At 44.4% G+C, this 25324-nt stretch overlaps 1 protein-coding gene across 1 annotated transcript; it reads right to left on the reverse strand.

The window, feature by feature from the left end:
- Positions 1-221: 221 nt before the first annotated feature.
- KCNMB2 (potassium calcium-activated channel subfamily M regulatory beta subunit 2) lies at positions 222-25006 on the reverse strand. Its single transcript, XM_077827070.1, has 4 exons — positions 24951-25006; positions 15012-15182; positions 11889-12084; positions 222-506 (listed from the first exon to the last, which is right to left on the reverse strand). The coding sequence occupies exons 1-4, from the start codon at positions 25004-25006 to the stop codon at positions 222-224; spliced, it is 708 nt and encodes a 235-aa protein (XP_077683196.1).
- Positions 25007-25324: the final 318 nt, after the last annotated feature.

Raw genomic sequence — 25324 nt, forward strand, 5'->3', positions numbered from 1 at the left:
GAGATCAGATAGACAACCAACACAAACAGTATTTCTTTCCTGTTGTCTGCATAATAATAACATCATGTTTGCATATAGAACAGCTTTTGCATTATTGCTCTACTTATAAGAATATAGTAAGGAACTTATAACAGACTTGCACGTTACAAACTTAAGGTTCTTTGGTGAAGAATGAAAAAACAGTATTTTAGCTGAAATACATCTCAGAGAAGTTTTTGCTTTTATCTGTTGATCCTTTGGATTCTCTCACAGAGGAGGGAGAGGTACTGAGTCAGCTTTACCATGGCAACGATGGCAACCCCACCAACCATCATGCATGTTGGCCAGAAAAGCGAGTGGAACAGCACGTTGGAACTGTAAAGTTTGGTTAATATCACATTCTTCTGAATGCCTTCTGGGTCGTAAAAGCACAAGAAGCGCTGGTACTTCCTGAAATTTTCCAGTACAACACTGACAAGTGACAGGGACTCTTCGTAGTTCTTGCCACACTTGGGGATGTAGGAACACTGGGAAGAAATTAAAAGGAAAAGAAATGTCTCTAACCAAATACTATTTCAGATGACAAACAGGAAAATCTCCAGCAGAGATTTCATAAGACTACAGTACAATTAAATGAATAGTAAAATAGTCATAGTCATGGTCACAATTATGTGCTCTTTTATAGCGGTTTCCATTTGAGGAACTCAAAGTTCTATACAGATATTAATGGAGTAATCCTCACCCTACCCTCTTACAGACACTTAGCCCCAGGGGAGAGGGAAGCACCAGAATGGAGCAAGCAGGTATTTCATTCCCCAGGGAGGTAGTGGCCAAACCCCTGTACATGACCACAAACTGGGAACAGGTGGAAATTTCTTATATATTTCCTTTTTGCACATCCATGCAGAATGTGTCCCGTAATTAGGGGCAGTGGTTTGTCACATGGCCAGAGGGTGATCCTGGGTTCCGTGATTGATTTGGTCTGTGGGTAGCTCTCTTGCTCTCTCAGACCCCTCTCAGCACTGCTGCATGGCTGAATCTCCCTGCATTGGGAGAACAGCTGTCAGTGGGTTTTGGTTATTAATTAAATTTTATCAAGTGAGATTTGCAAAGGAAAAAGACATTTTGATTAAAATCATATGACCTGTGACTTTTGATTTTTTTAAATATATAAACTTTCATAAACTTTCCCTGCTCTCTTTTATGACTATGCCATGACTTTTCATAAAGTCCTGCTGCCCTAATAACAACCCATAGATTAACCTTGTAACAGGATTTGATTGATTCATTGGTGAGTTTATTAGCTGAGAATCTGATTTCCAGTGCAGCAGAGATGCTGGATGGCATTAGCAGACTGCGGCATTAAGGGTACAGCACGTCAGCACTTCTTTTATGAATATTTCATAGAGCAATAGAAACTAGAGATGGAAAAGACCAGAGAGGTCGCATCTCATCCATCTTCCTGCTAGAGAAGGTTTGTTCCCTCCAGCATATTCTCCAGTGCTTTGCCCGCCACGAGGTTTCTCCAATTTCCCAGTAGAACCTCACAGATCACAGCCTGATAGGTTGCATTGTAAGGAAATGTTTCATTCGGGTCAGCCTGTGGTTTCCTTTATATCCCATTGCTTCAACTGGCAATTGTAACCTCAGCGTTTGCAGCTCTTGGGATTTTATTGCGAGTGTCGATATTCAAGTTTTGTTCTGAAAGCCCCCTGTGCTGGATTCCTGTGATTAGGTGAGCATCTAAGCCTTCATTTTTTTAAAAAGTAAATTTCTGGCTCTCATGGTTGTGGAGAAAAGCCTGACCCAAGTACAGCCTAAAGGCTCAAAAAGCGGATGGAAAATAAAGAGAACCCCAAATTTATTATTTAAAATCTCATGATTTTTAAACCGATCCGATATTTTTAGGGGCCTGACTCATGATTTTTGAATATTTGAGGTTGGCAATATATCGCTCTCAGTAATTCCTTTGCATGCTTGGTGTTTACAGCCTTCCAGTAGTGTGTTAGCCTGTCTTCCCCCTAACTGCAAATGGAGCCAAGCCAGATGGTACATATTTGGCCTTTTTAATGTTATCAGTCCCCCTAATCATGGGCCAATTCTGTGTAGTTTGTTAGGACTCAATTGTTCTTTTCCAATTTGCCCTGTGGGAGGGGTGGTATATAGCTGCCCCAACACACCTAGAAAATCTCTAGGCCGTAATAACGCCCCAGAGAGTCACAATTCCTTCACTGCTATGGCCTTTGTCCGCAGGTAACTGCTTACTACTTCTGAGCTGTGCAGGGGAGAGGATGAGATTAAACAAGGCTCTGTCCATTCTCTGCCCTTCTTCAGCCACTCCCCATCCACTTGCTTGAGGCAAGAAATAGCAGGCACATAGACGCCTAAACATCTGTGAGGATCTGGGCCTATCTCCCATTGGGAGGATCTGGGCAATAGTGCCCACCTGACTACAGACTCCTGGACCCAAGGTCAAGGGAAGCAGCTCAGAGGCCCTACATAGCCAGACAACACAGGCCATAATCTAGCTCTTAGTTTCCATCCAGTGTTGGTCATAGACAGTGTATAAACGCTCAGCCTGGGAATAACTGTGAACTGAATTTGCTGGACTGGATTTTGGTTATGGAAGGGAATGAGAGAGGCTTAGCTTTGTTTGCCTTTTGCTTTAGTAATGCCTAGGTGCTTATATATTCTAGGAAGCCCAGACTATTAGTATGCAGATGAATTACAACACCAGGCCTCCAACTCTATTAAGTCTTTTGATGCCAGGGACAGTAGACATACCAACCCCGGTGAGGCTATTCATGGCAAGATGATTTTCAAATACCAAGCCTCCCAAGTGCAAGGATAGCTAGATATCCTATACCAGTCATCCCTGGGTCCTTGTAGTAGGAAGGATTTTATCTGTGCCAGGGTCCTATATATGCTGTACAAATCATTGATGCCTGTTATCGTAGGTGCTAAGTGCCAGGGTGCTTTAGAAGGCCTGTTATCCCAAGTTCTAAATACCCATGTGGTTTGCAGTGCCATTATCTCAGGTTCTGAGTACTTGGGTGGTTTACAATCCCTGATTCAATGGCAAATTTCTAAAGCATCAGCGTGTGTTAAGCTTTAAACTGTGACATTGCTTCATCTTTCTAGCTGATAGTCTTTGCAGCCAGAGTTGTAGAACAATGCAGCTGCCTGCATTGTCTTTTGCTGCTGGCAGTTATGCTTAGGATTATGTGTTCTGGACAGATCAGTGGCTGGGAAACAACCCTCCTAGTCCACCTGTCCAAGGTCACTAACCTACTAAAGGGGCAAGGTAGGCGCTGGCAATGAGGTGTTGCAAAGCTCCTGTGAATGACAAGTGTTTGAGTGCCTTATGTGTTCTGGTCTTCATGTTATTTATCACCATATCTTGTAATTAAATCTATGGACTATACAACACTTGTATCTCCTTAATGTCAATCACATGTAATATTAGAAATGCGCAGATATAAAAAATATCCAATGTCTGGGTCTCTGGGTAGCCGGATGTATTCCAGGTAGGCATAAGAAAATTGGCAGGGAAAATAAGAGAACTCTCCTAATCTGTTGATCCTCATTTGAAATAGACCCAAAATAGCCATATCTCTTGTTCCAAATTTGAAAAACAGTTTGCTTTGACCTTTCCACTCATTTATTTTAAATATTTGCATATCTACATTTAAGGAGCACGAGAAAAGCGGTTCTTGTGATGTTTCTAATGTGTTCACACACAGAATGAACTGGAGATCTATGGCGAGAACTCATTCTTGTAAGATTTGCTGTCCAACTTTTAAGATTCAAAGGTTTGGAGAATTCAGATAAGCGTCCAGATTTCTGAATGTCTCTCCAAACTGGAGAACTGAACCAGGGGCAAAATTCTGATTTCACCTCCACCACTTTCAAATGTGTGTTACTCTTGATTTGCATCAGTGTAAGGGAGAGTGGTGTAATGAGGCCTATTAAGTAACTAAACCTCACATTGTCTCTATGAAATAGGCGATGGAAATACAGAGTCTCATTTACACCACCGTAAGGAGTAATTCCATTTATGCTAGTGGAGTTACACTAATGGAAAATTGGTGTCTCTGCAGCCCATCATTTAGGACAGGAAGGGAAGGGCACTGTCCTGTCCAGTGGAACTTGCAGGCTGTATAGGCGGTTGGAATGTCATTACTGGATGTGGAATTCAGCCTGGACACTATGGTTAATGATCCTGCTCTTCTAAAATTTGGTATGGGAACTTTAATGATCTTATGGTCTGGTAAGGACCTCAATTTATGTCTCAGATGAACAGTGGAAGAGAGATATGCAGCATGGATCAAAGAAGAGAGCTTTGTCTCTTTGACTCATCGTTAATTCCCACAAAGCCCTTAGTGATTTGAAGAAATACTGTCCCCTGGAGGTGGGACAATGGGAAAAGAGAGTGGAACATGGGTGGCTCACTGCTACTGTCTCTTTCCCAGTACTCATACGTCAGCAGGTTTAAAGGTAACTGAACTTTTTGTGGGTACCTGCTAGATCCCATTATCATTTCTGAATAACAGTTGATTCAGAACATTGGGGCCTTGGATCAGCACAGCAACCTTGGGCTGCAGCAGAGCTGGGAAAAACTTCACAATGGTGGGTAGACTTTTTGCTCTCGTACTGCTCTACCGGTCACATTTGGCATTTAGCCAGCTGACCCCCAAAGAGAAGAGGATGGTCTACAAGGGAGAAGGGAGGGATGTGTAAGACAAGAGAATGGTAGCTTTGAGTTAGAATCCCAGCTCTGCCACTGAACTCTCCTTGGGCAAAATTTTCTCATAAGTTTAGCTCGTCATTTTTCTGATCATCCTGGCAGCCTTTTTCTGCAGCTGGTTCAGTTTGGACTTTTCTTTCTTGAAATATTTCTAGGAATCATTTTTGGGAAGTTTTATGGCCTCTGTTATACAGGAGGTCCAACTAGACCAGTGGTGGGTAAACTTCGGCCCGAGGGCCGCATCCGGCCCTTCAGACGTTTTAATCCGGCCCTGGAGCTCCTGCCAGGGAGTGGGGTTGAGGGCTTGCTCCGCATGGCTCCCGGAAGCAATGTCACAGCCCCCCTCCGGCTCCTATGCATAGGGAAGACAGGGGGCTCTGCACACTGCCCCTGCCACAAACGCCGCCCTGCAGCTCCCACTGGCCAGCAAACAGGGCCAATTGGATCTGCAGGGGTGGTGCCTGCAGACGGGGCAGTGCGCAGAGCTGCCTAGCTGCACCTTCATGTAGGAGCTGGAGGGGGGACATCCTGCTGCTTCTGGGAGGAGCTTCTTGAGGTAAGCGCTGCCCAGAGCCTGCATCCCTGGCCCCCTCCCACACCTCAACTCCCTGCCCCAGCCTGGAGCCCCCTCCCGCACCTTGAACTCCTAATTTCTGGCCCCACTCCAGAGCCTGTACCCTGCAGCCAGAGCTCTCACTTCCTCCTGCACCCCAATGCTCAATTTTGTGAGCATTCATGGCCCACCATACGATTTCCATACCCAGATGTGGCCCTCGGGCCAAAAAGTTTGCCCACCCCTGAACTAAATGGTCACAATGGTTTGTTCTGGGCTTGGAGGCTTTGATTACAGTGCAATATAACAGTGATTACTGATACATAGTGTCTGTTCCTGACATCACTTATGTTCTATGGATATAATTCAGGAGTAACCCCAGTGGAGAAAAAGAATTAAACTGATATACAGAGAGATCAGAATCAGGCCTTTCCCGAACTGCTTGAAGTACTGCAACACTTCCAAGGCGTATCAGAATGACTCAGTAGTTTGAATAGAAGAGACTGCTGATCCTGTTTACTTTCCCCAGAGGCTGCTAGCAGCTGACAGTTGAGAAGAGAGCGCTATGGCTGTAGGATTGACAAGGAGCTAGGCAATAGTCTTTAAAGGCTAGAAATAAAATATGCACAGGGAGAGGAATGAAAAATCTTGTGTGATCTTCTGGGGAGATTAAAATAGCTCAATCGACACCCGTTGACTTCCTGTTGATTCTGATCAGAAACTGACAGGAGTGCATTATATATCTCACTATAAATTGCATCTACTCCTTCCCTTAACCTTTTGGGAAGACAGCTATTTTAGACCGTGAGTCTTCTAGAGTAATCATTATTTCAAATCAAAGTGCATTTTCTTCAGTCTGAGCGAGGGAGAGAAGTGGAGAGCGTGGCTGCAGACACTGCAGTGTGTGTGTGTAGTGGGGGTATGCAGTGAGCTGGAAAGATTATGCAGGTTTAGGCTGACCTTTGGAAGGTCACGTGTGTTGACCTTCTGGAATGTAAGTGCAGCTCTTGTCATAGTGTTGTCAGTAATGTTTGGGATCAGGGACGCAGCTGCATGGTTTTTTTTGTGGGTGAGTGGTGGAGGTGGTCTTAGGAATATGATGAGGTGGAAGGACACTGACCACCAGGACCCTGTTGGCACATAGAAAATCAAGCACTCTCATGTACACTTCCTCTCTCCTGTGCATGAGGCCCCTCTCCAACCTGTTGAATGGATGGCAGCTTGTCAGGTCTAGCAGCGGGGAAGTCCCATCAGCTATTCCTAGCCTGCCTCTCACAGCAGCAGTATATATTATTGCTTGCTAGGTGTCCGCAGATGAGGTTATAAATACAGAGGAAAAACAAGGTGGGAAGGGTACATAAAGAATTAGAGATAACAAGAAAGGGGCATGCCCCTTCATTTCAAAACCAAAACTAGTATCAGAAACATGAGGAATATTGCACATGGGGTGAACTGGCTTAGGATGCTTGGGATCCTGAAAGCACGTTGGCTTGTATTTTTCCTAGGCTGACGGACCAGTATCCAGATAAAATTATGGGATGCCTTGAACCACAGTGATGGAAATTAATGCTGTTTGCCAATGCTGGAGTGTACAGCAGGGTCTTCTAGCCTTGGTGTTTCATAAGAGAATGGCTCTCCACTGGGCCAATCAGCACCCAAGACCAACACTGCGGTGGTAGTGTGCTCCAGTAGAGAGGGCATCAGTCTGGGAATCAGAAAACTGGGCTCTTGCATTGATTTCCTGTGTGACCTTGGGCAAGTCACAACTTCTCCAGCTGTAACGTGGGGATAACGATGCTTTGAAATCCAAGGGATGCAATGCTAAGTATTAATGTTACTTAATGCAGGTTTCTTCCAGCACTATATGGGAGAAGGAAGTGGCTTATATGCCTGCTCTAGGGGGAGAGTCGACACAACTTTTGTAAATGGACATTATGCCTCATCGATCTATTTGAATTCTTTGAGAGGCTGACAAACATATGGACAAGGGTGATCAGGTTCATATAGTGTACTTGAACTTTCAGGAAAGCCTCTGACAAGGTCCCTCACCAAAGTCTCTTAAGCAAGGTAAGTTGTCATGGAATAAGAGGGGAGGTTCTCTCATGGATCAGTAACTAGTTAAAAGATAGGAAACAAAGGGTAGGAATAAATGGTCGGTTTTCACAGTGGAGAGAGGTAAATAGCAGGGGCCCCCAAGGATCTGTACTGGGACCAGTGCTGTTCAATACATTCATTAGTGATCTGGAAAAAGGGCTAAACAGTGTGGTGGCAAAGTTAGAAGATGACACAAAACTACTCAAGATAGTTAAGTCCAAAGCAGATTGTGAGGAGTTACAAAGGAATCTTACAAAACGGAATGATGGGGCAACAAAATGGCAGATGAAATTCAGTGTTGATAAATGCAAAGCTATGCACATTGGAAAACATAATCCAAACTCTACATACAAAATTATGGCCTCTGAATTAGCTGTTACCACTCAAGAAAGAGATCTTGGATAATTGATAGTTCTCTGCAAACATCTGCTCAATGTGCAGCGGCAGTCAAAAAAGCTAACAATGTTCGGAACCATTAGGAAAGGGATAGATAATAAGACAGAAAACATCATAATGCCACTATATAAAGCCATGGTACGCCCAAACCTTGAACGGTGCATGCAGTTCTGGTCACCACATCTCAAAAACAATATATTAGAACTGGAAAAGGTTCAGAGAAGGGCAACAAAAATGATGAGGGGCATGGAGCAGCTTCCTTGTGAGGACAGATTAAAAAGACTGGGACCGTTCAGGTTGGAAAAAGGGACGACTACGGGCGGATGTGATGGAAGTCCATAAAATCATGACTGGTGTGGGGTTATTTACCCCATCATGTAACACAAGAACCAGGGGGTCACCCGATGAAATTAATAGGTAGCAGATTTATAACAAACATGAAGTATTTCTTCACACAGGGCACAGTCAACCCATGGAACTCATTGCTGGAGATGTTGTGAAGGCTAAAAGAATAAGTGGGTTCAAGAAAGGAGGAGATAAATTCATGGAGGATAGGCCATCAGTTGCTATTAGCCAAGATGGTCAGGGACACAATCCCATGCTCTGGGTGTCCCAAAGCCTCTGACTGCCAGATGCTGGGATTTGATGACAGGGGTAGATCACTCGATAATTGCCCTGTTCTGTTCATTCCCTCTGAAGCATCGGGTATTGGCCATTGTTGGAAGACAGGATACTGAGCTAGATGGACCATTGTTCTGACCCATTATGGCCATTTTTATGTTCTTATGAGGTGACAGCCAGGTCTACACTTAAAATGTAGGTCAATATAATCACTCCCCTGAGTGATGTAGCTATGCCAACCTAACCCCCAGCATAGATGCAACTAGGTTGAGAGAAGAATGCTTCCATCAGCCTACTTACTGTTGCCTGGGGAGGTGATGTGATGGAAAAACCCCTTCCATCAAAGTAGGCTGTATCTTCACTACAGGGCAATGCCGTCATAGCCCCTGCAGTGCAGACATGGCCAGCACGTCTACTGTGGCCTGTGGTTGTAGCCTAGCATTGTGCCTTGTGACCCAGACACCTCTCCCTATAGTGCATCTCAGTACCATAATGACTCAGACCTTCCTAAATATATCAGTCTGGCCACTACAGGACCAGACTCTGTTTTTTGTACTTCATTGTTGTCTGGGACCAAAGTTTTAGCTTTCCAGCACAGACTGACGACAAAAGAGGGAAGAAAATGAAGTGATTACTGATCGCTAGATAAGAGTCACAGTTATATACTAACAGGATGTGTCAGTGTGACCCTGACCTCAACTGTAACTGCTATGACTGCACAGCTGTCAGCCCAGCAGGGGTGGGTGCGTGCCCTGGTTGTGGCCCAAATAATGTAGCCACAGAGCTGCGATGAGGAGAGGACTGCTAGCCTGGTAGCAGAGATTTGTTGTGCTGATTTGAGTGTGCTGAAACTTGGAGTCTATGTTAATTCCATCAAGTTTCAAGAAGTCTGGTATTTAATAGACATTAATATTGAGGGCCAAGTCCCATTTAATACTGGATTTGGATTCTGATCACAGAACCACCAGCAAATCAGAAAAAACCCCTAGGAATCCTCCTGAGAGCAAAGTTTAACCTGTAAAACAACCTTGGGCTTGGGAAGTATTAACTGTGCCTACATTAGATTAAGGGGAGGCTGTGTTTGGGAGAATTTAAGAGTAGATTTAGACAAACAAAAATCTTCAAACGGCAGAGTCTGGAGATTTATACAGAATCCTTTGATTTGTTTATACGCATTGTAGGACCAAAATGTATTTGAGTTGCTGTAATCAAAATACAGCATGAATTTCACCGGAGTTTGTGCATACATCGCCAGCAAACCAAGTCTCTGCTGTTTACTGGCTAAACTGATCTCTAAGAACCATATTTCTAAAGTAATACTGGACAGAGAATTAGTAGCTGCTGGACTTTACAACAGACAGAAGGCTGGGGCATTATCCTTTGTTTCACAATTTGATTTCATAGGAACTAGTATCCCAACTACAAGAGTTAATTATCCAACTGAATAACTAGCCTTGTGAAACCATTAAATGCTTTGACTAATTTCAATATCACTTCATCTTAATACACAGAGGTAATTTGGTCAGCTGAACTGCTGCCTCAAATAGAAACACAATGGGTCAAATTCAGCCTGGTGTAACTGAATGGGATGTATTTGCAGCTCAGTTTGAACTGGGCCTCTGTTATTGTGTCCAGATGCATATCATCTGGGGTGTAGTGGAGGGCCCTGGGATGATTTTAACTGCATCCTCAAGTAACTGCAGGTGCAAAATTGGGCTTGCAATAATTTGTGCAAATAATTGTGGATGCCAAGATGAAAGGCAGCTCCTGAAGCTCTGACCTCAATCCCCTGCTACTTAAAAGAATACAAACAGCCATCTGCAGATGGTCACTCGCCACAGTCATGAACATTAACAAGCCCTGATACACATAGTAATGAGTCACCAGCACAAACGTACTCGTAATCTCTGGGAGACATTCGTTATAGTCTCCTGAAGATATTTGATCTGGCTCAGTCCCACTGGATTAAGTTTACTCTGGATTAATAGTGGTGCAGAGAACAATTTTTTGCTCAGGATTTTGAAATAATTTCAAGGTATTAATAAAACAGGTGAGTAAAACTGAGCTGGTGTAAATGGAGCTATGTTGATTTACACCAGCTGAGAATCTCAGCTGTTATTTTTATATGATTTTTATCATGACAATATCCCTTTGATACACTTTCAGCATCTTCATGGCACCCAGGGGACCAAATTGCACTTCTTGGTCCATGGGTAACACTCTCCTGACCTCAACTGGGCTGCAGCGGTGTAAGAGAGAGAGCAGAATTTGGCTGCCATGTCCACGATGGAGACCTGTCTACTGTCAGATATAGAGCCATCACCTACCTCTGTTGCCATGCTGGCTAGACTTAGCTCCACATCGAGAAGGCCACTTCTATTCTCACTACCATGGACGCTGTATTTACTTTGCTAGAGGTGTTAGAGTATAAAGTACAACCATACGAAAAATGTGCATTGACTTGTACACAGCTCACTTAGAATATCAATGTGACAGACACTCAGGGTGAGATTGTGTCATTAAGTCACTGCCCGCATTGGCAAAAGAAGGGGAGGACTGACAGCAGACCAGCAGCATCTCCAAGGGGGCACTTTGCCTCCGGCAGGTCCTAACTCTGCAGGAGAGACACACAAGAGTGGTATGTGCTATACCTTTGTAACAGGGTGTAACACGTAGTCCCTCTGGCAATCAGCAACCAACTCCATAGCTATTCACTCCAGGCCAGGATTTGGGGGGACCCTGCATGGTGACACTAACCTTTTGTCTATACTGCATTTTGGAGCCTGCGGGAGCGAGCCTCCCAGCCTCGTTTGACAGCGAGTGGGGCTCACAGTAGGACTCTAAAAATAGCTGTGTAGACAGACCTTTGAAGTCAGCTTGGGCTGGACTGTGGGCTCTGAAGCCCACCTCCCTCCCTAAGCTTCAGAGCCTGACCTACAACTTCAAAGGTCTGTCAACCCGGCATGGGAGGTTTGCTCCCACGGACTTCAAAATGCAGTGTAGACATACCTTAAGTTGCCAGGCTAACGCAACACCAGGGAGAACCACAGGGTTTGTTTGTATCCAGGAGCCTCAGTAAAAAATCCTCTATAATCATTAAAATCTGTTCTCTACCATGAGAGACTCTACATACCCGATGGTCTGTACTGATTCTACTCTACCCCTCTTTGGGGTTTCTAGCATTGTGTCTGTGCATGAATTTCCTAGGCCCGGTACCTCGGGAGTGTGAGGACTGAAGCTGTACCTGACTCCTTCACAGGAGGGAATGTTTGTGCAGAATAAGGCACAATCCACCCCACAGCAATTCAACGAAAGAGTTCAGCTAACACAGCTGATTCTGCTGCCCCTGCTGAACATTTATGAAGGAGGAATAGAGATCTACTGGGAGACATAAGGCAGGGGCTGGAAGCCTCGTTACTTTAAAATAGAAAATGGATACTGCAAAATGAACAGCCCTCTAGAAATCCATTTGAGATGGAATTTGTTCCATGTTCCTACCTCAGAATTAATTTTCATCGTCTCTTCAGTATGGTAAAGTAGGAGCTTTTGCCCAGAAGAAGTTAAGTTAACGTACACCTGTAGGCAGGGGTACTGAGAGATTTTCCAGCAGTCTGGACCACAGCTAAATGAGCAGTTAAATGATTCTGTGATGGATGCATTGAGGAGCGTGCACTGAGCCTCTTCTGTCCAAACACTAGGTAGAAAAGAGACAGGTTAGACAAATCACAGCAAAAATGGGCAGCAAAGTAGTAAACAGAGCCGGGTGTTACCTTCAGGGATATGATACTGTAAGTCGTTGGGGGAGAAGCTCTTTCATGAGACTGTTGCTTACAGGGTGGACTTACATTCTCAGTACCGCTCATCCATCATAGAATGGATTATTATTCTGTAGCATGTGAAGGTAATGTCTCAGGAATACAAATACAGTGGTTTCACATGCATGTAATGGCAACACACTTGGGTGGGTTGTTGGCAGTAGGGATTTAACCTGGTCTCTTAACCAAGGCTCTAGCAGATTAATCAATCTCTAATTGGCCTAGCCACTACTAGAGGGAGACAGAGCACCACACTGACTGGGCATGGGCACGTGCTATGTTCTTCCATAGACAAAAAGCAGACAGGAACTTTTAGTTTGTAGAACATTTATTTGAGATTAAAGGGAACAAAGAAAGCTAAGAACAAATGTAAAACATGCCTGGGAGAGACCATGGTCTGCGCAGCTCACTCATTAATGGCAGCCATCTTGAATTAACTCTGAGAGTGCACTCCTCAAGGCAGAGTAGGAGGACCAATTCACTCTTAAAGGTGAAGTACTTAGAAAATACCTTCACGGTTACATAGACACATTGTACCATATGGCCCTCCACCACCATATGGAATGCTACTTGTCAGAATACTTTTTCTTCTGGTACAGGTCTCATTAGGTTTTGAAGAAGATAAATCACTTTGAGAAATCATGCTGGAGAATTTCTGGTCTATCTTGGGTACATAAGAGCCTAACAGGGAGCAATGTACCATTTGAACCTCCCTGATAGGTACTGCATCATGAACCTTATTTCTACTGAGATGGAAATAAGAAAATACAATCTATGACTAGGCTTTTCTTAGGGACAAAGGTCATTGGAGTATCACAACTGACAGCTATTCAGGAAATTCCATTAGTGTCCAGTGGGGGTCCCCCTCTCCCATTGGTCTTCCTCTGAACCTTGCTGGGAGCCCCAACATGTTCTGGCACCTTTCACGCTTACATTGCAAAGGCTGTCCTATCTTTCTGCCACAGAAGAGCTGGGACATAGCTCATTTGAGAACATGTCAACCCTTCTCCCTGATATAGCAAAGTATTCCCAAACTCTGCAAGCTGTGGACCAAGTATGAATCAGGGTTTGTCTACACAGGGACACTCAGGAAAGTTAATCTGAATTAACTAAAGATGTGACAAGATTATATGCTAAGTGATTTAAATGATCTCCTGGATAATTCTCTTACTAAGTATTTTGCTCTGGTAACAATTATAGTTGTAGGTTCCATGTATTAAAAATGGTTGATAATTAAAGTTCAATTATGGCATGATAATTCTGTTAATGATTATGAAAAAGTGTAGGATTTTTGCCCATGAGGGCAAGATGTATTTTGGTGTGTGTGTGTGTGGGGGGGAATTGTTCTCTTTAAGGTGTGTGGCCTAATGGCTATTGCAGGAGAAATGACAGAGACTCCTGGGATCTATTCCTGGCTCCTTCACTTTTATTTCTCTGTACCTTATTTTATTCATGTATGAAAGGGTTATAATTACACCTATCTCACAGCTGAGTTTTGAGGCTTAGTTAATTAATATCTTCAAAGTGCTTTGATATACTTGGACAATATGTCCTATAGCTCCTAACATAACTGATCTTTCCAAAAAAGCAATGTTGACATTAACAGCCTCCATAATTGACAATGATATTGCTAAGGAGGTCTGGGAGAGAGAGTGATTTTGAAATGTAAATACTCTTGGATGTTTAAACAGGCTTGATCTCTGTCTCTAAAGTTTAAGATCTGTCTGGATTTAAAAAGGGATGAATAATTTTATGCCTGGGAATAAGATGCAGGGCAACTAATCTTCATGCATCACTGCTCATCCTGAGCATTGCAGAGGTCAGGAAGGGATAGTTTCCTGCAGGTACAGCATTACACAATGGATGTTTCCCCCGCTTCCTCTGCAGAATCAGGTATTGGCCACTGGCAGTGGTAGGATATTGGGCTTGATGGACTGATGGTCCAATCCAGAACGGCACATTCTTTGTTCCCATGTCTTCATGGATCAGAATAGAAAAGCACTGCTGACAGCTCCATCACAAGTCTAGGATGGAGTCTAAGTAGGGCTCATACTTGAAAGTTACTCTGAAGCACAGCCAGTGAATCAGAGGGCAAACTTTCTGGTCCTTAGCTAAGAAGGGAAGCTGTGGAAGGACATCAGAAAAATTACATGCAGTATAATAACGATGAAAGATGATGTCTCACTTCTAGCAAATTACTATATTTCAACAGGATTTTACTTGTTAAAATGAAGGAATTAGCTTACATGGGAACTAAATGCTATAAAATAGCATGATCCGTTTTCCAAATTAAACTTCCATTTTTCATTTGAAAGGGTATTGTTTCTCTAGGCCACTGAATATTACTGCTGCTCCCTGCTGATACTTACAGTATCATATCCCTGAATAGACAGGGGCTCTATTTTACAGCGATAGCCACTCCATAGTTTATGGACTCCAGGAGGCCACAGACCAGCTGTTAAAGATATTACACAAAATCTATATTGTGATGGAGAAGGTGTTTTCAGAATCCAAAACTGTTCATTTTCCTCCCACTCTAATTAAACAGTGACAAATCTAAAACAGGTGATCAGGGTTTTGTCAGATACCGTAGCACTGATTCTGCTCTTGCTTACACCAGTACAACTCACTTGTCTGCAGTGGAGTTACTCCTGATTTATAATGGTGTAAGTTAGAGGAGAATCAGGCCATCCTGATCAAAGGGCAGCATGAGGAGAAGAGAAATCATTAAAAGGTCAAAGCAGGGAGGGAAATGAAATCAGCCGAACCAGAAATTCCAGGAACAGTGTAACCATAATAAATATACCTCTGCATGTATGACCGCAGCAGCGTAATTCCCAGGAGGAAGTACATCATAATGGAGCACACCATCATAGTCAGTCCTAGGAGTATGGCCCGATCTTCTCCTGCTTTCAGAGCTGTGACTGTTTTCCTTTTGTCCAGTAGATCGTGATCCCTGATTTTTTGGTAAATATTTCTGAGGTTGAAAATAATACATTCTTATGTGAAGTTCATATTTAACCAGTGAACCCTCTAAAGGGTGGGTAGTTCCACCACCACTTCCATCTCATGGGTGAGAAGGGTTCCTCAGATGTCTTTTTCAGTGGATTCATTCTGACCTGGCAGGGAATTAATTCACTTCCAAAATATTTTACAGTCTTTCCTGAAAAGGTAAAATCCTTATATTGCAAATATAAACATTTGGACACTTGGGCCAGCTCAGTAAATCCATCTCTGATGTATCATCGACTCCAATAGAATTACTCCACAGTTGAATTTTGACCCATTAACTCCAGCTCTTGCCCCATTCCCCTGAACATTATTAGGCATTTTGCTGGGTATTTTCTTCAGGGCTAAGTTCATTATAGTAGCCAGGCCAGAAGACAATATTCACCCAGAAATGTCTGAGGGGACCTCATAAATCATTCTTTCTCATTTGCCTGTGGGTTAGTAAAGGAGTCTGATTCAAAGCCCATGGACGACAATGGAAGTCTTTCCATTGACTTCCATGGTCTTTGGATCAGGCCCTTATTTTCTATTTTTGAAATGTAACTCATGGGAATACCTCTTACGCATTACAATTAATACCCTATCTGAAAATTATCCACCAAAGCTACTTTTCCCCTGCAATTAAGAAAAATACAATAAACTATTCTCCCCTCCAGCTGAGAAAGTCCTTTTCACTTCCTATGTCCTTTCATCTCCAGGCCTTTGATGATTCAAAGGTCACGGGGACAGAGTGACAGGGGAGGGATGTACTTGAGTACATTTCAAACACACTCAAACTTTTTGGGTTTAAAATGTACTGACAAACTTGAAGCTGATCATAAGCTTCTGTGTTTTCTGTTAAGATTCTTTTGAATCTTCCAGGCAGCACCCGATGCATGTAAGCCGCATACCTTTGAGCCTGGGCACCACCATAAAATGGCCATAGTAGTACCACCCGGAAGTAGTTCATCTTCTACCGTCTGCAAAATGGCAGGTGAGCAGCATCAGAATGAGCATTATTTTGGGTTCTAACAAACCTGCAACTCATCTACACTGAAACTATCACATTTCACTTGTTCTTATTAGAAAAAAACAGTCGCATGTAATCTACATTAATAGATCAAACATTGCAATTTCCAACAGCGTTGCTACTGCATACAGGGATAATACTGCAGTCATTTTAAAAAGAATGGTTTTGATGGAAAATCATAAATGGGACCTCCATGTCCACTAGAAACAAGAAAATAATTTTACCACAGGTCCCCAAACCTTTGCAATACTTCTGATGAATCTAAACAGAGTTTGAGTTTATAGTGAGAACCAAAACTAGAAAAGGCACATGAGGCTTGGTGTTTTGTAGCAAAAGTTTTGCCCAGCTCTTGTTAGAAACGCTCAAACATTTCAACATACCTAAAATACAATGGGTAAAATCCTGGTTCCACTGAAGTCAATGGGCGTTTTGCCATGGACTTCAATGGGCTAGGATTTCACCCCTCCTCTCTACGTTTCTTCTATTACTACTGATATGCCAACTGTTTTTTCTTTGAGCTTTTCTAGTCATTACCTTCTCCAGATAACAATTTTCTTTCCCAAGTTTATGAGTTCACTTCTAATTTACTTCCTTAGATTTCCAGGGTTTCTCTATAAAACCTGGTTCCTTAAAGACTTGCTACTATTTCCTTCATTGGAAACTAAACAGTAATTCAGCCTATTGAGATTTTCTGTGGTGTTGTGGGGAATCTTTTGTGATTTTATTGGATGCTGTTGCCTTAAAAAGCACTGATGTAAAATAATAGTCAAATGTTACACTCCTTCTATTATTTATCAAAATGTATTTAACTTTGATAGCTGCTATTAAGATATGCATTGCTTCCAAATGAAAGCAGGCAGTAAGGTACCAATAGTCATACAGTTCCAGAACATTAGCCAATCACACAGCTTGACTTATGTCAGTCTGTAGATGTAAACCAGGCACAGTGCAATCAGTCTTTAATGTCACCAGAACATAAAAGTGATTTAAATGGACGATTTCAAAACAAACAGCTAATTGAAAATAGTTACAAATGTTTCCCATGTGGCTTGTAGCCAAGAAGTGTGCAATGAAAGGTAAAAACTATAAGGTATGTTGTAGAAACAATCTACCTACAAGGTGACTGGAAAACTGAGCAGTGTGTGGGGAAAATCTGCCAGTTATGTTTTCAAGACCCCGGGGCCACGGAGAATAAGCATCTGCTGATGAGGTCATGCCAGAAGCATTGACAACTATTTTTCTGTTGCCATTGTTGATGAAAAGCCCTAAAAAAAGATGGAATTTGATGCATTTTATGTGATGTCTTCATCCCCTGAATTGCTGCTATAAGTGAGTGTGGGTAACAGTTGAACACTGAGCAAATATATGGCTAGACGGTGATTTGAGGCACGGATCTGAGAACGTGGTGGTGTGTCAGATGCACCAACTCACGCAGCAGCTCCAGGAGATACAGCACTAAGTATGCTCCCCTGCTTCCCCCTTGCTCCAGCGGGTTAGTGGGGGAACTTGCTGCTGGTCGAAACCGGCAGCATTTTCTGATGCTCTCCCTGCACCAACCAGAAAAAGTAAGAGGGGGTGGAGCCACGGATCTGTGCACTCCCTACATTCCTGGCCCATCTTTTGCAGTGAAAGCAGTCAGATGGTATGTAGCACCTGTTTACAGCTATGAACCCTCACTCGATGCCTGGGTAGCCTGCACAGTGGCATAATGGGAGATCTTACCCACATCTGACTCGCTTGTGTGGGTGTGTAGTCCAAATCACAAACTAACCCATAAGCCGCATGTCCTGCCACCAGCAGAAGCACTACTCCCTCATTTCAGCTGGAGTAGCAAAGTTATTTTACGGGGACAACTGTCCTTCAGGTCAACACAATGGACGATCCTACTAAAATCCACTCTGTAGTATGTGGCTGTGTGATGGAGTGGTTTGGGCATATGTGTAATATGTGCCTCTCTGTTGGGTGGGATTTGTCAGATGTGAACCATTAGCACAGTGGAGGAGCTGCTCTCACTGGGCCGATAGAGAGCTATGCTTAGGCAGCTGATTTCTGTTCCTGTTGCTGCTTGGACACAATGAGCTCACTACTGCAGTGTGTATAAATGGAGTCACAGATCAATGCATCCCGGCCATTACATCTTGATGATTCACTCTAATAACTGAGCTCATATGATAACTCTCCACATGTCTAATTGTTTTCTTTAAAGTCCTAAGCATGAGAACATGGGTTCTCCCAGGTCCTCTCTCTCCCTGTGTACAAAGGAACTTAATGTAAATGAGCTCAGGTGGACAAAAGGTCTTTGCTCCTCCTACTGTTTCTCAGTTGCCATTTCCACCTGATAAATCCCCAGGTTCTCCTGTCAAATGGCTCTCATCTGATGCAGCTCGGATGACTGCACATTCTGACGTGACTATTACGAGAGAAAAATTACACAGGGCTGTGTTGTGTAGGATGGGGGTAGAGCAGAGGGAATCTCTTCCTCTCAATTCCCAGTATCTCTGCAGTGTAGTCAGCACCTTATATGATATCTGAGTCCAGGCAAGAGCTTAGGGAGACCCTATGCAATGAAACTAGGCCGCACAGGCTATGTCTTGGCAGTCTGGGAACTAGAGAGACAAGGAGAACTTTAGGGTCTGTTCGAATCTAGTGGCTTGAATAATGAATCCTGTTTATGTTCATTACAGTCAAGAACTGTTCATTCTCCATCACAAAGGACACTACATCCTCTTAGCACCAGCCACAGTGATAGGAGGGGGCCTTGCCAAATGCATCCTTCTATACACTAAAGTCTCAGGGGTCTGGTCTTCTGACTTGAGGGTGTGGTCGAATCAGTGCTCCTGTGCATATGCTGAATTTGTCACATACATTAGAGAGGGGTTCATATTATATCTTTTTAAAAGGAGAAGCAGGGTGTGCTAGAGGGATGAATGGCTCAGAGACCCTCTAAACAGCCAGCATTACTCCTCTCCACCCATCTTACATTTTATATGCAAAATCTTGCCCTTACTCAGTATAGCCATGTATGTGCTAATTCCTACATTCTCTTTGGCAGCTGAGAACTCGAGATCCCATCCTGAGCGGTGTTGATCATCTACAACACCCAACACAGTCCTTAGGAGCTGTGGATGGTCCCAAATAGGTCCCAAATTGGCAGGGTCTGGGCGCACTGAAGATGTGAGGAATAGGACTCTCAGGATTGCCTCCCTAATTCACGTCTCCCATAGAAAATCTACAATAATCTACCAGCCGAGCTAGAAGGACATACTTTGGATTTTGAAAACAACCACGAATCAGACCAAGAAATCTCATCCTTAATGGGTTTAATGGGTTAGTTAATTTAGACACTTCCTAATCTGACAGCATGGTCATGCGGATGTCAGATGGGAATACACATGTGCTTGTATTATTCTAAATAACTTTGAATCCCGATTCAGTTCTCTGATATCACAGTTGTTATGTGGATATCATTCAAATTACCTCATGCCAGGCGTCTTTAGTACCTGAAATCCTTGAATGTAGAGGTCAAATCCAAACCTCCCTCTCACCTGCAAGGTTCCCGGTGCTAAACGCTCAGTGACCTTTTGTGCTCAGCATCCTCTGTCCCTTTCATTTATTTAAAAAAAACAGCACATCTGTATGTGGTTGCATCATGTTTGTTGTAATGAAAACTGTAGTAACACAAGCAAACTCAACTGGGGGCCTGATCCAAAGCCCATTGAAGTCTATAGAATGACTCCCATTGCATTAGATCAGGCCAAACAAGGTCACATAAAACCCTCCAAAAAGACATTCCTCAGGTTTGCCAAGCAAAGGAACTTGGGCTAAAAATAATAGAAGACAATTGAGAAATGAGCGAGCGCTTAAACAGCCTTCTTTAGGGCTCCCAAAACTTAAAGGGTGACATTTGAAAAAAACAATGTCTAAAATGAGCATGCATTATATGCAGTTTCTGGCCTTAATCCTTCAGATACTTATGCCTGTGAGTAACTTTACATGAGAGTAGCCTACTCATGTGTAAAGTTGCTCAGGTGAATAAAAATGGTTGCAGGATTGGAGCATTAGGTGCTTATTTTTGAAGATACGCCCCCTCAAAAGTCTGTGGTTGTGGGGTTTTGTTATGGGAGCATCTTATTGCTCCATTCCATAATCTCCCTGTATGATGCCTGAAAAACAAATTCCTATGAAGGGATCATTTTGGGGGGTTGTTTCTCTACAATTCACTCCTTATTTGAGATGGTGATTTTGCAGGTGACCTTGTATGTACTAAAATCACTGCAAAGCATAGAGTTCCTCCTGTTAGCACTCCATTAACTCCTCTCCTTTTATATTTCTGAGACCGTAGTTGAGATGCTCTGATTTCGGTTTTCTATTCCATCCCATTCACCCTCACAGAATATTATTTATTACTTGCATGGCACTAAGAGCACTTTAGATATGGGTGTACGGAGATGACTGGGAAATTAACCCAGATCCATTGTGTCAAAAGCAGCAATGGTAACTACTGTCTTGCCAGTGCAACGAGAGGTAGTAACTGTTGTATGTGTAATGGCAGCTGCTGATCACAGAAGGCCATCAACGGCTCCCACTGAAGCCAATGGCAAAACTCCCATTGATAGAGTGACCATATTTCCCTACGCTGAATACAGGGCACTTGGTAAAATTACTTGTATTCAAGCGAGTTCAACGGCAATCAATCAGAACTATGCAGTACAAACATTTAAATTAACATCAAGTTGACTGAGCCCCTGTGAAAAAGAAATACTGCGTAATTGGGTTCTTTTTATTTACCTTCTTATCTTTAAGGCTTTAGGGTTCACATGGGGAGAGGTGACACAAACACACACTCCCGTACACCTCTCCCATACGGGGGGGTGACCGACTGACCCGACCCTCCCTGGCCGACGCTCTCCACCCTCCATGCCTGGCGGAGCCCCTGGGACAGACCCACCTCTCTTGGTACCTGGCGCCATGTCTTCCCAAGGCAACACGTGGCGGGGGTGTGTGTGTGTGTGTCACATGTCCCCCTCCAATTTCTGCCAGGGTTCACACCAGAATGTGGCCAGCAGCAGCCTTTCGGCACTGTGCGGGAGGGAAGGGACAGGAGCTGCTTCCAGCCGCAGGGGAGTGGGGTTGGGGGAAAGGGATGACCTGGCCTATGTCTTTGAAAAGCTCATCTCTCTCCTCTCTGCCATCCCCCCAGCTGAAAGCAGCTTGTCCCTTTCTGCCTGCATAGTGTCGCAAGACAGCTAACACCTCCAGGCTGCTGCTGGTCACCAACATAACCCAGCTGCCTCCTGTGAGCAAGAAGGGGTTAAGCCCTAAGGATGCATTGTGCACCAGGGCCCAGGGAACCTGATTGCAGAGGCTTCAGTGAACCCAGCCAGAGAGGTGGCTCAGCAGGGGAGGGTGCCTAGAGGATGGAGCAGCCCCATGCTCCCTGGGGGCAGGATCCAGGGCATGCGGGGAGTGGGGGTGAAAAGGGTGCTAAGCCCCTGCTCGGGGACCTGCTGTGGAGCCTGCAGGTTCGGGGCATGACCAGGCTGGAAATTGCTTCCCCTCCCGCCACTCCAGAGCTTAGCTGAGGAGCAGAGAGGCTTCCCTGTGCCAGTGCTGGGCGGGGCTTTAGCACATTCAAGGTTCAGCTCCTCCTGGCCAGTTCCCTGGGCCAGAAGATCTTGGGCTTTCCTGGGGCACCAGCCCATCCTTAGAGGTTTTTAAGGCCCCGCTTGACAAAGCCCTGGCTGGGATGATTTAGTTGAGGTTGGTCCTGCTTTGAGCAGGGGGTTGGACTAGATGACCTCCTGAGGTCTCTTCCAACCCTAATCTTCTATGATTCTATGAAGGAACCTGCCGGCCAAGCTGTTGGTGAGCTGAGCACTCCAGTCACAGGCTGGTTCTCTCCACAGCACTGGATGTGCCCCGTGGGGGGCGGGGTGTGTGTGTGTGGGTGGGAGGAGGAATATGGAGGAGCAGCAGGGCTAAGGTGTGTGTGAAGGGGCAAAGCAGAGACAGGATAGCGAGAGGGGAAGCACGTAAAGGGCCGATGGGTGAGCAGCCGACGTGACATGTAACCGGCTGACACCTCGTGCCGGCCTGCACTCACCAGCCACCGCAGCTCACTGCACACAGCCAGTGCCAGCCGGAAACGGGACTGGGGGGGCAGGGTCCTGCTGGATGAGAGCCGGCACGCAGCGGGGGCTGTGCTGATGGACCAGTGGGGGAGCGGCCGGCTCCACGCGTTCAAGCTTTGCCCCGCCACCAGCCTTGCAAACCTACCCCCATTATCGGCCACTGGACCCCCCCGCTCACTCACCGCTGGTAGGCAGGCAGCTGGCGAGCAGGGATCCGGCCGGCAGCAGGACCCACCAGTACTGATGGGGGGAGAGACAGAAAATATGGGAAAATTTGCCTATCTTTTTTTTAAAAAAAAGTCAGGACACCTGTAGATGGGCTTAAATATGGGACTGTCCCTTTAAAAATGGGATGTCTGGTCACCCTACCCATTGAACTGAATAGAAGTAGCACTGGGCCCATATTGCTGCTGTTTCCTTACGAAGCAGAATATAATGAATGTAATCAAGGCATACTGTAGACAGTGTCTCACTCCCTTAGACTCCTGAATTGTCTGTGCTGCTGGGTTACAGCGTATATCCGACACTGGATGCAGGTGGTATTGACTGCTGAATAACTACCCAGTGCTGGAAAGAACTGACTGTTTGTGTCTCTTTGCAGAATGGTACGAAGGGTCTGATTGTCAAAAGTGCTGAGCACTGACAACATCAGTGGGAGCCCGTGGGAGTTGTGTGGGGCTCATTAAATCAGATCTCCTGTAGATGTCCATAACAAGGCTAACCTTGGACAGCCCTTTCCAGTTCTGGGTATAAATACAGAAGAATGTATTTTTTCAGACCAATAAGCATTTAAGGGGGACATTTTCAAAGGCATAGAGGGCAGTGCCTTTGAAAATGCCATAATCCCACTGGTAGTCAATGGGAATCGGGTGCAAAACTGGCCTCTTTGCCTTTGAAAATCTCCCCCTAAATATTTTACAAAAATACAGCTATATAGGATCAGATTTTCAGAAGAGCACAGGCTCCACGTGGGGCCAGATTTTCAGAAGAGCTCAGTTCCCATTTAAGCACCAAAATAACTGGGCGGATTTTCAGACGAGCTCAGGAGTTTTGCTGCAGGTTGAGCACCTAACCCCACAAGGACATTTTCCAAAGCAGAGGCCAGCCAGCTGCAGTAATATCCCAGTAGAACCCACTAGGGTTGTGGATGCATTTATCTCTGTTTTTGCTTCAGCAAGGGCTGACTTTTTGTGATTACATTTCATAGCCAGTGCAAGGGGGATGGAGGAGAGAGAAAAAAGGGAAATGCAACTGAGTGGTGGCAAGAAAGGTCGCCTGGCAAATCTCACTACAAACAGGAGAGGTTTTGGAGGGATGGGGCAGGGCACTAGCGAACAATTGTTCTCTCATCAGTGATATTTAACTTCTTTCATTCCCAACTGAGCAATGCCTTTGTCTATGGACTTTAAACCTCTCCCCTCCTTCCCTTTCATTCTCTTGTATGTAATTCCCAGCTGCTGAAGGAACTCTAGTAACTTGCACTGTTCCTTTGTCTCCGTCAACCAATCCCCTGCACCAGCACCACTCAGATGAGCTGGCCTTTTCATAATAATTAGCTCACTCTCATGCCCTAAGTGATTGTGCAATACCTATAGGCTTGGAAGGATTAGATTTGTATCGGTAAATGTCGGCAAACATTGATTTTGCTGCACACGCACAAACTGACAAAAATATTTCTATCTAAATTTACAGATAGGCAAGTAAGAAAAATTGTGCTTGAGAACTTATTACAGTTTGATTTCAGGATATTTACTTTGTATATTTTGACATGTGATGTGGACAATGTGTGTATTAATGGTTATAAAGCTTTAACTTTTTGAATCTCAGCTATTGCCATTACATAATTACTGTCTGACCACCCCCCATAAGTTCTGTGAAAATTTAAATTGATAAAAACTGAAAAAATGCTTGAAACCCATAATTTTACACAACCGTGAACATTTAAATTGGAAAAAAATTGAAAAATGCTTAAAAATTAATGCTGTTATCCGTCAAAATTACAAAACAAAATAAAAATCTAATACTGTACTGCATGTCCTCTCTATTTACACACACACACACACACATCTATGACAACTCTCTAATTTCAGCATGTGCATCGTATCAGTGAGATGCATGGAATTTGCATTCTGGGTTGGACAGCAAAAGTGTTGGGGAGAGTGTTGCTTGAGCAATGGTAGCCGGAGGCATGATGGCTGCGGAAAACAGAATGTCGTTGCTAGCCTTGGTGGTGGGGTTGTGCTCATGTGTGGTGACTAGCACATCTGTAAAAAGGTTCAGGGTGTGCCAGCCTCAGAACGGAACTCCAAGTGCTAGTGACCGGGGGGCGGGGAGAGACCAGAAGGACCTTGGACACACATCCAGCATGTCTGATCAGACCCCTTTTGGGGTGCTGCACCAGAAACCCCTTCCATTTATCAAGCAGTTCTATCCTAGAAGTCTCTGGCAGGGGAATACTGGGAGGCAATGGCCTCTTGCATCCGTCCCTCCCTCCCTCCTCCCCCTTCACAACCACCTGGGGAAAGCCAGGGGCTGATGCTTCAGAGAGACCCTGGTTTAAAAACCACAAAACACAGTGAGTGCCATTGCAGTTTACCTTTTCTCGTCATGTCTGTAAGATGTGGAGGTCCGGCCACTGGTCCAAATAAACATCTTAGAGGATTGCCCAGTGGTGCCTTTCCTTACTGTGGAGGTCTTGGAGGGATGACGGAAGGACCTAGAAGGAGAGGGATAGTCGCTGTCAGTATTCATTTGAAACACACCAAACCATGTTGTGTCCATCGTGCTAAGTTCCCGGGCCTGGATTCCTATCCACTTGGCAGTGCTCAGTGGGCTCTGGGCCAAGCAGGTGGGCCTTCTGATTATTCGAGGCGATATGTAAAACAACAGAGATGCCCTCTCTGTACCCTTCCAGGAGCTTTGCTTGACACAAAGTTATCTTCTACTTTTTTCTCTCGCTCATTTGTTTTG

Source organism: Eretmochelys imbricata, chromosome 9, assembly GCF_965152235.1.
Source record: "Eretmochelys imbricata isolate rEreImb1 chromosome 9, rEreImb1.hap1, whole genome shotgun sequence".
Classification (NCBI taxonomy): domain Eukaryota; kingdom Metazoa; phylum Chordata; order Testudines; family Cheloniidae; genus Eretmochelys; species Eretmochelys imbricata.

Bases quoted from the DNA above. Each gene is read 5' to 3' on its own strand.
- KCNMB2 (XM_077827070.1), bottom strand. From the start codon at position 25,006: ATGTTTATTTGGACCAGTGGCCGGACCTCCACATCTTACAGACATGAC. The intron at 15,183-24,950 runs GTAAACTGCAAT...TTTCAACCTCAG, and splicing joins TACAGACATGACGAGAAAAG to AAATATTTACCAAAAAATCA. The intron at 12,085-15,011 runs GTATATTTATTA...TTTTCTACCTAG, and splicing joins CTGCGGTCATACATGCAGAG to TGTTTGGACAGAAGAGGCTC.